The sequence below is a fragment of the Narcine bancroftii genome, chromosome 6 (genome assembly GCF_036971445.1).
Source record: "Narcine bancroftii isolate sNarBan1 chromosome 6, sNarBan1.hap1, whole genome shotgun sequence".
Lineage (NCBI taxonomy): Eukaryota > Metazoa > Chordata > Chondrichthyes > Torpediniformes > Narcinidae > Narcine > Narcine bancroftii.
In genome coordinates this window covers 127,315,598-127,328,832 of record NC_091474.1, presented here as the reverse complement: position 1 = coordinate 127,328,832, position 13,235 = coordinate 127,315,598, and the positions used below count along the sequence as shown (strand labels likewise).

General features: G+C 43.3%; 1 protein-coding gene across 7 annotated transcripts in view; it reads left to right on the top strand.

The window, feature by feature from the left end:
• Positions 1-13,235, top strand: part of LOC138736468 (collagen alpha-1(XXI) chain-like) — a 330,315-nt gene that overhangs the window by 263,345 nt on the left and 53,735 nt on the right. For 6 of the 7 annotated variants that reach the window (XR_011340296.1, XR_011340298.1, XR_011340295.1 and 3 more), the window contains 2 exons: positions 5,937-6,156; positions 8,815-8,982. Coding sequence is in view for 1 of the 7 variants with exons in the window: in XM_069886041.1 (XP_069742142.1) it covers positions 5,937-6,124 (188 nt within the window). In the remaining 6 variants the exon portion in view is untranslated. Of the gene's footprint in view, positions 1-5,936; positions 7,363-8,814; positions 8,983-13,235 lie in introns of those variants that run through there. The other variant, XM_069886041.1, reaches the window with a different exon arrangement.

The window sequence follows — 13,235 nt, the reverse complement described above, 5'->3', positions numbered from 1 at the left end:
CTTCACACTATTACTTAGACTTTAATTTTCCAAGGAATCAATCTTTTTCAACAACTCTCTCTTCTGGAATTCCCATCCTGTGAAAGAATCTTCCACTTTTTCCATTTTTTCTCTATTCTTTTCTATTTGATCTCTGCATTCAAAAAATGCCTCTTCAATTTCTTAAAGTTCTCCTGCACTGTATCAACCGCTTTCAAACACTTATTAATATCACACTGAGCACTGACACACATAAGTATGTGTATTCCACCTGCTCCTGTTCACACTCTGATCCACGACTTTATCGTTAGATCCAGCTCAAACAGTTTCATAAAGTTTGCAGATGACATAACAGTAGTTGGCCTCAGCAGTAACAACGATGAGTCACACTACAGAGAAGGGATGGAAAATCTCATGGTATGCTGCATGAGTTACAACCTGAATCTCAACGTGAACAAGATGAAGGAGATGATTGTGGACTTCAGGAGCACCAAGAACAACCACCCTCTATCACACATAAACAACACTGTGGTAGAGAGAGTGGAGAGCATAAAGTTCCTTCTAGTTCACTTAACTAGTGACCTATACAACATTTCCTCACTTGTCAGGAAGGTACAACAGTGACTTCACTTCCTAAGAAGACTGAAGCAGGCAAGGCTACCATCCACCATTATGTCAATTTCCTATAGGAGCTCTATCAAGAGTATCCTGACTGGCTGCATCACAGAGTGGTATAGAGAAATGCATCAGAGATCAATCCATTGAACTATAAGAGTGGCAGAGAGGATCACTGTAGTCTCACTCCCCCCATGCCGCCCATCGAAGTGATTTACCAGTGTTATGACCCCCAAAGGACCCCAAACCCCAGCAGCAATAGACATTCACCAAGACAAGTAGTTACTTAAACAAAAGTTTTTTTTAAATTATCTTTAAACATGAGGACAGAATAAAACTTTAACTTATCTCTATTAACTTAACTAACCCAACTTAACCCCCTTCTAATTCTAAGCGCATGTGTATGTAATGTGTGTGTAAGTTTAAGAAAAGTTCTTTGATTCACAGTTCAATCTCATTTCTCATTCTTCCAAGTTCACTGGTTACAGGCAATTCTTATACTGTTCACAGAATTTAATATGTATAAAATTCACCAGGCTTGGTGCTCGAAAGGTAAATGTTTACCACTCGGGAAGGTTCTTTGTAGGTTTGCAGAGTGATATTTGTTGTTTCAGTATTTCCACAACTGAGGTACCACCATTAGTCCCCTCAATGTCTTGCTGATGAAACTTTCCCCATCAGGGTTCTCCAGATGATAACCTCTTTCTTTCAGGCTATCACAGAGTTCCTTTCTGTTCCTCTTATTTCAAAAGAAACATCAGACAGATAGCACTTCCAGCCATCTGCCGCTCTAGAGTTTTTGTTTCATTTTCAACCAGCTTCTATTGCTTGTTTCAGCTGTGACCTTCTCTCTCCATCTGAGATTTCAAATTACCATCCACATATCCTTCTCTCTCGCTTTCTCTCATTTGCAAAACCCCGCTCCTTCTCCAGCAAACAATAGGAGTTAGTCTTCTGCTTCCATCTGTTGTTTTGAGGTAAACAAGAACCCAGGAGTGACCTTTCTGTGCACTCTGTCAAAACCCTCGCAAAGAGCTTTCAACAGCCAGAGTGTCTCCAGTCCATTCATTTCATGACATTATTTCAATTAGCACCTACTTATGAAATGTGCATAGCATTCTCCATAGTTTCTATAAAGTCACTGAATATGAATTCTTCTGTATTTCAAATAAAGTGTGCTTTAAAATGTGTGTATGTATGTATGTAACCTACTCTAATTTTACCAATTTATCTCACAAATTTATCTACAAATATTGCATCACACCAGGATCATTGTTTGAAGAGGGCGCACCCTGCATACAGCATCTTTCAGATGCTCCTGTCAGGAAAGACATACAGGAGAATGATAGGCAATTAGATGACAATAAACATGACTTGTATGGAGGTCTATAACTGCTAACAGTGTCTTTTTACTCTAATAATTTCTCAACACAACTCAATAAATCTTTATGTTCTGGTCCCATTGTCACCTCTTTCTAATGATTTCATGTTATTCCTTGCCAACAAAGCCACACCACCCCCTGTGCTTATCTGCCCATCTTTTCGATACACTGTATCCTTGGACACTCAGCTCTCAATGATATGCTTCCTTTACCCACAACTCATGATGGCCACAACATCATACCTGCCAATCTGTAGCTGTACTACAAGGTCATCCACTTTATTTCTTGTGCTGCGTGCATTTAAATGTAAAACTTTCAGCCCTGTATTTGTTAATTTTTTTTGACTCTGTGTCCCTGTTGCATTGCAACATTCCCTTGGCTGTAATTTTGCCTTATCTGCCTGTCCTTCCACTTGTCCCCACCTGTGTGCCAACCACCTCTTCCTCTGCCTCTTCACTTTGGTCCACACCCCACTGTCAATCTATTTTAAATCTCTCTGTCTCCCCAACAGCATTGACAAACCTCACTGCCAGGATATTAGTTTCCTTCCAGTTCAGGTGCAACCCATCCCACTTGTACAGGTCGCCCCTTACAAAGAAAAGTTTCCAATGAAACCCTGTCCCCAGCACCATCTCCTCAGCCACTCATTGGTTTGTGCTACTTTCTGTTCTGGCCTTCCCTAGCTTGTGGCAGCAGGAGTAATCCAGAGATTACCACATTGAAGGTCCTGCTTTTCAACCTCTTTCCTAACTCCCTAAACTTACTCTGCAGGACTTCAGCCCACTTCTGATTATGTAATGGGTACTAATCTGTACCACGACCTCCAGCTGCTCACCCTCCCCCTTAAGAAGATTCTGCAACCGCTCAGAGATATCCTGTTTTGAGCACTATCCTGGAGTCTCTTATGGGGCTGCAGAATCTCCTATCTGTTTACTTAACAATTGAGTTCCCTATGAATATCAGTTTGCTTGACTTCACCCTTCCCTTCTGAGGTTCAGAACCAACTACAGTGCTATTGATCCGGCTGTCACTTTGCCCAGATATGTCATCTATGCAGACCCTACCAGTATCCAAAGAGGTATACTTGTTGCTGAGGGGATGAGCCACAGGGCTACTCTCCACTGACTGCCTATTCCCCTTCCCTCTCCTAATAGTTGCCTGTTTACCTGCCTCTAGCTCCTTATACATTCTATCACCACTTCTGCCTCCTTAATGATCTGGAGTTGCTCCAGCTCCAGTTCACGAACATAGTCTGTCAGGAGCTTCACCTGATGTACCTCTTGCAGGGACACATGCTGTCCTTGATTTCCCTCACTCTGTATTTGGACCATGCCACTGGCCTAGCTTCCATCCCTACTACCCACTCTGGGTTACTATGAAAATATCTTGCCTGACCTTCCCTGTACCTGTAGCACATTCTAAGCCTCTACTCACCAAAGCCACTCAAGCCAAACCCTCCACTCTTCACTGAGCCACTCACACACTGGCCGTTCTACTCGAGCTTCCCTTCTTTTTATTGGCTCTATCTGTCACACAGACTCCCACCAATCGCCACTCCACTTATAAACTGCCTTGAAACAAAACACAGCTCCCGACACTCACTCACCAGTTGCTGAGTCCTTTGGGGGTCATAACACTTTTAATATTTAGAATAAAGCTCATTAAAAATAATCTTGGGAAATCTGTTTAAGAATACAGACCAAAGTTGGAAAAACTAAGTAAACATTATAGAAATTGTGCGTGACTTTGAGTTAATTTGTCAAATTTTGATGGTGCTGAATGGTAGCCCCAGTTGTACATAGATTGCAATTAATTTATGACTAAATCACCGTTGTCTCAGTAAAACCAAGTGAACATTTTTTGCTTCATATAAATATGCCAATAAATCTGTATTTATAGATTGTATAGTTGGATGTTGAAAATTCTGGAACATTTTATCATTGCAGCTGGATAATTAACAAGTTTAATTCAATTTATACAGCATTTTTCCTTCAGCTGCTGTCTCTCACATTCAGACAATGAATAAAATGTTCCCTTTAACCTAACATGTTCAGCATATAAATCACATTACAGTTCTACAGGCTTTCTCCATTGGGAAATATTATCCATTTGAGCCTTTAAGCAGCCAAGAAATAATATTCCATTCTCCCGCTTTAGCTTTATATTGTTTAATTCAGTGGTAAAGGTGTACTAATGGCTCTTGTTGGTTTATTTTTATTTAATTATGTCAGTGGAGCCAGTAAAAATGTGATCATGCAACAGAGAGCTGCAGTCCAATGTGGTGTATTTATCATATCAGAATCAGACCCAACAACTTGTAACAGGAACAACCCACACAGAACAATATCTCATAATCTCCTAAATGCTTTAAAATAGGCAGACAGAAAACAGTCCATCTTCTCACCTTTTCATTCCTGTTATAAAGGATGAGAACATAACTTGAAAGAAGGAAACATTATTTTGGTGATCATTGTTATCAATATTCTTAATATTTTGGGAAGTTCTGTTGTTATTTATAGAATAATTATAGTTTAATTTTTTGTTTATAGGCCATTTGCGAGAGTATAAACTACATTAATTGGTCAGGAGTCATATGTGACATAAGACCATAAGACAGAAGTAGAATTAAACCATTTAGCCCATCATGTCTGCTCCACCATTCAAATCATGGCTGCTGTATTTTTCTCTATCAACCCCATTCTCCTGTCTTTTTCATGTATTCTTTTGCACTCTTACTAATCAAGAACCTAACAATCTCCATTTTAAATGTATCTAATGACTTGGCCTCTACAGCCATCAGTGGCAATGAATTCCTCCAATTCACTGCTCTCTGAATGAAGGCATTTCTCTTCATCTCTGTTTTAAAGGGATATTCTTTTATTCTGAAATTGTGCTCTTTGGTTGAAGACTCTCTCGCTACTGGAAACATCTTATATCGAGCCCTTTCAATATTTAGTAGGTTTCAATGAGAAACCTCCTTCTAAACTCCAGTGAATACAGGACCAACTCTTTATCTCCAGGACTAGCATACCCTTCCTTACATATGGGATCTAAAATTGATCACAAAGCTACAAATGTGGTCTGACCAATACCAAAAAGGTCGCAGCATTACATCCTTGCTTTTGTATTCTAGTCCTTTCGAAATGAATGCTGACATTGCATTTTCCTTCCTTTCTACTAACTCAACCTGCAAGTTAACCTTTAGGGGAACTTCCACAAGAACTTCCAAGTCCCTTTGTATCTCTGGTTTCTAAATTCTCTCCCCTTTTAGAAAACAGTCTATGCCTTTATTCCTTCTACCAACATGCAGGACCATACACTTCCTTGCATTGTATGCTTCCACAACACTACTGCCCCTCCACCTATCTTTGTATAGACTTTGCAAACATGGCAATAGCCATCAATTCTGTCATCCAAATCATTACATATAATGTGAAAATGAGTGGATATTACACCATTTATGCCTGCTAGACTATTAACTTCACCACTTCTACATCATTGTAAGAATATTTTAGGATCTTAACAGTACTTAGGTAAGATGTAAGGTGGGACAGCTAAAGAAGCTGTACAGGAGTGCAGTTTAATTTACATTGCTGAAGCCAGAAGGAGAAGCAAGTTCCCAGGCCCTACAAAAATGACCAATGTTGCCCCATTCAGTATGTTAAATGTCATTTAAAATAATTATTTAATTGTAGAAAAAGATAAAAAGTGTATTTATATTATGTCTTTCACTATTGCAGGAAATCCCAAAACCAGTGAAGTCCTTTTGAAGTGTAGTCATTGTTATAATGTAACAGTAAAACCTGGCAATCAGTTTTTGCACAGACACACAAGTGGCAAGGTTGTGGTCAAGCCTTCTCTTTAACATTATACACTTGGAAATACAAAACATAGAATAATAACATAAGAACAAAACTTTTAAAAAAAATCATAATTGTCCTCAATTATCTTTCCTTTCAGGGTCTCCAGGCTTACCGGGAATTGGTAAAGAAGGATACCCAGGAAGACCAGGTTCTCCAGGGAACAACGGAGCTCCTGGTAAAACAGGGAGATCAGGACCGCCAGGTCCACCTGGAACATGTCAGCCATCTCTCTGTTACGAAACGTTAATAGGAAGAGATCCATTTAGAAAAGGACCAAACTATTGAAGCTTCATCCACATGGTGCCAATGAATTTGGAGTAAGTTTATAGTTGACTTTACTCAAACTGAATGCATCTTTGAAATGTTAGAAAAGAAGTCTCAGGAAGATCTACACCAGAACACCTATATATTATCAATTTTTTTTTAGTGTTGCTAACATAAGAGGGATATTAAGAGTTTAAATGAAAACACTAACTGCGGTACTTAAGTGTTGTTGGTCTTCATTCTAATCTTGTTTCATTGACATCATTTGTACTTGTTATTTAATAGACTACTCAGAGGTGGCAAATATCAGAAATTGTAGCATCTATTATTGAGCTTTATTAGCATGCATTGATCTGTTAGTATCTATTATTCCTCTAATAAAATCATCATCAATTCCTTATTATGAGGCACTACTTCTGGTGTTTGATCAAAATGGCCACCTTCCACAGGATCCCAGCAATTATTCCAAACCATATACTTCAAATTTAATTTCAAAAGACATATCTCTCCTTAATTATAAAATATATTTTTCCAATTGCAATTTGTTGTTAAGTAAATTCCAAAATTTTTAAAGTCAAAAGAGAAAACCAATTGAGAAACACTTCTCAGCCAACCATGTATTTTTGTTATTTAAAAGGGTACATTTCAAACCATCAGGACTAGTTTTTATTAATTCACAAATTCACTCTTTATTTTCTCTATATCAATTTCATTTTTAGAGAATTTATTTTTCACATTATTAAATTTAAATCAAAGATTTAATTTTATTATGTTGCTTATTTACTATTTCAGGCATCATGATTTTTCATACTAGTCCTTGATGCATGGACAGCTGCCTAAGGATTTGCTTCGAAAAAATGGTTGCACCAATATCATCTCAATTATTGAGTGAATATTGAGTGAATATTAGTCCACAATTTAGCTAAATTAAGCAAAGTGAAGATTTATTTACCTTAACACAAGCCCAATTTTCACACATTCCTATAGCAATTTTGAAAGGCTATAGGGTCATAATTAATAGTCCCAGTATCTTAGTTTTGAAATTAAACTATATCCATGATTACTAAAAGTGGGACCCAAATTCAAGAGTCGGCTCTTGATAAAAACAAATCTAGCAATGTCAAGGCTGCCAGAAGCATAGTTATTTCTTTCATCAACTAGCATAAATGAAATAGTTTGTACAATGTTTTCATTATTAATGTTCATTATCGGTCATAGAAATTACTGCATCATTGCATTTAAAACTTCTGGAAATAAAAAGCAACTATCAGTAAAATGGTAGCTATGGTTTCTTTTTACATTCCTGGGTATCACTGGCATTTGTTTCCATTTATTGCCCATCACTAGTTCCTCTGAAAAGGTGGTTACAGGATGCTTTGAATGCAGTAGTTCTAATGTAGTAGGTGGTGTTCTAGACCAGTGCGAAACTGATATAGGACCCGGGGCAAATCAAACTGCATAAGGATACATTATTTTCTAAAGTGAATGGGCAAAAATATTCATAATTTTTTAAATATTATTTAATTTTAATTTAGAGATGCTGCATGGTAACAGGCCCTTCCAGCTCGCAAGCATATATACAGTTAGATTTCAGCAAGCTGAAGATAAATATAGTAATTGTGGTGTGCTGTCAGACAGAATCAGACACACACAAGGTAAAGACTGAACAACAGGCTTTAACCCACAAAGACCTCCACAGAGCCAGGCTGGCTGTGGCTGCAGCAACTCAGTGTGAGGCCTCGGGAGGCCGGTGCAGGCTTATATCCCGGAGGATGATTGACACCCGACCGGGTGCGGCTTGATCCATTTAGGCTGACTGATTGGCAGTCGGCTAGGTGTTGTCCTGTCCCCTTACACTCCTGCAGGTACAGAGGTTGCCCCCTGCAGTAGGCCGGTGGTGTACCATCACATTCACCCACTCTTTAAAATTTTCCCGGGGGGGGTGAGGGGGCAGTAACAAGGAATCACACCCACTGTGTACATACAATATTTACAGGTTGAGACGATTCAGCGGCCGTTGGGGTCTCTGTGACTGTCGTAGGACTGGCTCCTGGTCACTGGTCAGAGGGGAAGTGGTGGGGCTGGCGGCAGGGGTGTGTGTGCCTGGTGTGGTGCTGCGCGGAGGGGTGGCCAGGGGGGCCTGTGTCGACATATTTGGGTCGTATTGGATGGGTGGGGGATCGGGTTCATCTCCTAAGGCTGAAGCAGGCCCCTGATGGTCAAGGAGGCCCTGCGTGTCCCATAGCTGCATGGGGACGGGGGTGTACGCCCGGTCAGCGTCTTCCTGGGTTGGAGGGTGGCATGGTGTGGTGGATGCTCCTGCTGGTGCCAGGTCCCTGGTTGAGACGGTGTCCTCCCTGCCATTGCCGAACCTAACGCAAGCATAGTTATGGTTTGCATGAAGAAGGAAAACCTGCTCCACCAGGGCTTCAGCCTTGTGTGTCCTTACATGCTTATGCAGAAGCACCGGTCCCGGGGACGTGAGCCATGCTGGGAGTGACATTCCAGTCGCTGACATCCTGGGGAATGAGGAACAGACGTTGGTGGGGGGTCTCGTTGGTACCCATACATAGCAGTGACTGAATGGCGCCTTGGGCAGGGCATCCTGCCAGAATTCAACGGCCCACCCTTTTGACCTGAGAACCAGGAGGACTGCCTTCCAGACCACCCCATTCTCATGTTCCACTTATCCGTTGCCTCTTGGGTTATAGCTTGTCGTGTGATTGGTCGTCAGTTACTGGCGCAGCTCATCGCTCATGAAACTAGACCCCGGTCGCTGTGGATGAAGGCAGGATAGCCAAACATGATGAAGATCTGCCCCAGGGCCCTGATGACGGTGGCCGTGGAGGTGTCCGGACAAGGGATGGCGAAAGGGAAGTGTGAGTACTCGTCCACTAGAGTGAGGAAGTAGACGTTTCGGTTTGTGGAAGGCAGGGGCCCTTTGAAGTCCATGCCGAGACACTCGAAAGGCCGAGTAGCCTTTACAACGTGGGCCTGGAGGGGGGGGTGGGGGGGGCGGAAGGAGTGGGGTTTACACTTCGCACAGACCCAAAAGGCCTGTCAAGTCCCTGACATCCCTGATGGTGTACGGCAGATTTCGGGACAACGAAATGGTACAACCGGGTGATGCCCGGATGGCAGAGGGACTCATGCATAGACACGCAGGTGCGAGAGAGAGCATCAGGGTAGTCGTTAAACTTCCTGGGGCGGTACTGGATGTCGTAGCTGTAGGTTGCCAGCTCGATTCTCCAGCACAGGATCTTGTAGTTCTTTATCTTGCTCTTGTGGGTAGTGTTAAACATGAATGCCATGGCCCACTGGCCCTTGAGAAGCGTGAATCTCCTGCTGGCCAGGTAGTGGCACCAGTGGCGGACTGCTTCCACAATCGCCTGGACCTCCTTTTCAATGGTGGAATGCCCTAGCTCGGAGCCGTGGAGGGTCCTGGAGAAGAAGGTGATGGGGCGCCCCCCCCTTGGTTGAGGGTAGCAGCGAGGGCCACCTCGGAGGCATCGCTCTCCACCTGGAAGGGGGAGTCCTCATCCACTGCTTGCATCGTGACATCTGCAATGTCTTGCCTGATGCGGGTGAGGCTGCCTGTGCCTCAAGTGGGAGGGAAAAGTTGTGGCTTGGGCCAGTGGGCGGACCTTGACCGAGAAGCGAGGGATCCACTGTGAGTAATGAGAGAACAGGCCCAGGCACCTGCGGAGGGCCTTTAGCATGGGGGGGGGGGGTTACTCCATTAATGGGTGCATAATTTCCAGATCTGGGCCAACGACTCCATGGGCCATGATGTACCCCAGTATGGCAAGGCGGGTGGTGTTGAACACACACTTCTCCTTGTTGTAAGTGAGGTTCAGCTCCGCGGCCGTCTGGAGGAATTTTTCCAGGTTAGCATCATGTCCTGCTGGTCATGGCAGTGACGTTATCCAGATATGGGAACGTCGCCTTCAGCTTGTGCCGGTCTACCATGCGATCCATCTCCCACTGGAAGACGGAGACCCCGTTTGTGGCAACAAAAGGAACCCGGTGGAACTGGTACAGGCACCCATCTGCCCCAAAGGCAGTGTAGGCCTTGTCTTTCAGGTGGATAGGGATTTGGTGATACGCCAACTTCGGGTCCATCGTGGAGAAAACCTGGTAGCGGGCAATCTCATTGACCATGTTGGCAATCCTCGGCATCGGGTAGGCATCCAACTGGGTATACCGATTAATGGTCTGGCTGTAATCCATGACCATCCTCGACTTACTTCCTCCTTTGACCACCAGGACTTGGGCTCTCCAAGGGCTGTTACTGGGATCTATAATGTCTTCTTCCAGGAGTCACTGCTCCACCGCCTTGATGAAGTCCCTGTCTGCAGCACAATAGCGCCTACTTCTGGCGGTGATCAGCTTGCAGCCTAGCTCAAGATGTGAAAAGAGCGCCAGTGGGGTGATGGGCAGTGTGAAGAGGCCGCAGGTTGGCCAGGGCTGGTAGGTTGGCGTGCTGTGCAATGTGAGTGGAGGTTGGGGCCCACCGAAGGCAAGGGTGATGCCCTACAGGTGGCACTGGAAATCTAGGCCCAGGAGGAGTGGTGCGCAGAGTTTGGGCATGACCATGTTGCCGACGGTCGCTAAGTGCAGCGTGCGGCACCTGATGGCACCCGGAGGCGTGGGGAGTATCAGTAGGGCGGCCTGGTCATCGCCCGTGTTGACCACGTTGTTCTCAACATCGTCGGAGGCCCTCCGTGTTGGGCGCTGCCTGGCCCAAGATGGTGGTGGCACATGGGGAGCCGCTGCATGGCTGGCCTCCTTCCCCAGCCGTGTCCGCTACACCGGGGGAAATGACATCATCATGGCCGGCGGCAGTGACGTCATTACATCCGCCAGAAGTGACAGCATGCCGTGAGCCAGAAGTGGCATCACTGTAGTTCTCAGCGAGGGCTAGTGCAGATTCTTGGGGCACATACTGTGATGGTTGCTGGCAGGGCCGGATATTGCGCGATCGAAGTTGGGGAAGGCAGAAGTCGTGAGGTGCAGCATGCAGTAGCCGATGGCCTCCGGAGGCGTGGGGAGCATCGGTAGGGTGGCCTGGTCATCACCCATGTTGCCATCGGTCGTGTACCACCACAGTAATATTTCAAAATAACCTCTGATTTTAAGTACAAATCAGATATCATATAGGGATCAAATATTAGTTTCTGAGTCAACTCTGTGTTAAGAGTGCTTTATTGCATGGTTCTTTGCAACAATGTTGTGCTAGAAATTGCAAAGACGGATGTTTGGAGGAGTACGATATGATTATGATATTGGCATTGGTGATATTGTAAACAGAAAATTGTGGATTAATTGTCCATTATGAACATTGCCACATTGAAGTCAGTGCAAAGTACAGTCAGGCAGTATATACAATGGGCAGTTGATTTGTTACATCTTTTCCAATGATAAATATTCCTCCTGTATTTCTGAAAATAATTCATCATAGTTCACTAATATCCTGCATTCTGAAGGGAATATAAATGTTCAGCACAAGTGTTACGTGCAGTATTTCAAATACACTGGGGCCCTTTTTCTGTTCGTTTTTCACTTTCCAGCATTGTATTGATTGTACTTAAAATAGATTTGTACTTATGTCATGTTGCTTGTTGTCATATTTCCATTATATCTGTGTATACAAAATATAACTCATGTTTACTTCTATCCCAAATTGCATGAAATGTGAACATTGTAATGAAGCTGCAATTTGGAGGATGCATTGGGCAGTACATAAAAGTGCCAGAGAAATTTAGCGGGTCATGTAACATCCATAGAAAGCAAAGGCAATCAGTTTCAGGTCTGAGCCCTTCGTCAGGAACATGGAAAATCAGATAGATATCAGAATAAAAAGGTGGGGGAAGGGGAAGGAGGAGAAAAGGAAAGAAAGGGGAGGAGGACAGGCTAATAGATAAGAGGTAATAGGTGGATATAGATGGGAAGGTAGAGAAGCAATAGGGAGCTAAGGGTAGCCCTCTGATAGGAAAGAAAAGGGTTGGGGGGCTGGAGGGAAAGAATCAGAATGGTAGGGAAAGAGAGAGACAAGGAGAGGGGGTTAATAAAAATTGAAGTAGATACTGATGCTGTCTAGTTGGAGTCTAGTGAGACAGAATACTAAGTGCTGTTCTTCCAGTTGACAGTTGGCCTTGATCTGGCAGTACAAGAGGCTACCCCTCTGCCTCATTTACTCCAGCTCCCCACCCCATTCCCTTCCTTCTCCTATTTGGGGATTATCCTTCTTTGTCCTTTATCTTCACCCCCTATCACCTCATCTTATTTCTCTTCTACCCTACATGTTATTGTTACGAGCCCAAAGGACCCCAAAACCCAGCAGCAATAGATATTCACCACGACAAATGATTACTTGAACAAAAGTTGTTTTAATTGTCTTTAAACATGAAAACAGAACAAAACTTTAACTTGCCTCTAACTTAACTAACCTAACTTAACCCCCTTCTAATTCTAAGCGCACGTGTATGTAATGTGTGTGTAAATTTAAGAAAGTTCTTTGCTTCACAGTCCAAACTCACTTCTCATTCTTCCAAGTTCACTGGTTGCAGGCAATTCTTATACTGTACACAGAATTTAACATGTATAAAGTTTACCAGGCTTTGGTGCTCGAAAGGTAAATGGTTACCGCTCAGAAAAGTTCTTGTAGGGTTTGCAGAGAGAGATGTGTTGTTCCAGGATTTCCACAACTGAGGTACCACCATAAGTCACCTCAATGTCTTGGTGATGAAACTTGCCGCATCAGGGTTCTCCAGATGATAACCTCTTTCTTTTATCCTACCACAGAGTTCCTTTCTGTTCCCCTTATTCCAAGAGAAACATCAGACAGATAGGACTGTTTCAGTTTCATCCCTCCCCCTCTCCCTCTCCAAAACACCTGACCTTCTCCAGCAAATAACAGTAGTCAGTCTTCTGGTTTATCTGTTTTTAGGTAAACAAGAACCCAAGCCTTGCAAAATGGTATCAGTAGACAGCCTGTCTGCTTTCTGTGGCTTCAAAGACAATAGTCCATTCATTCATGACATCAATTCAATTAACACCCACTTGTGAAATCCATAGGCATTCTGCAGTTTCTGCAGAGTACTGTGGATATGAAATCTCCAGTATTTCTAAT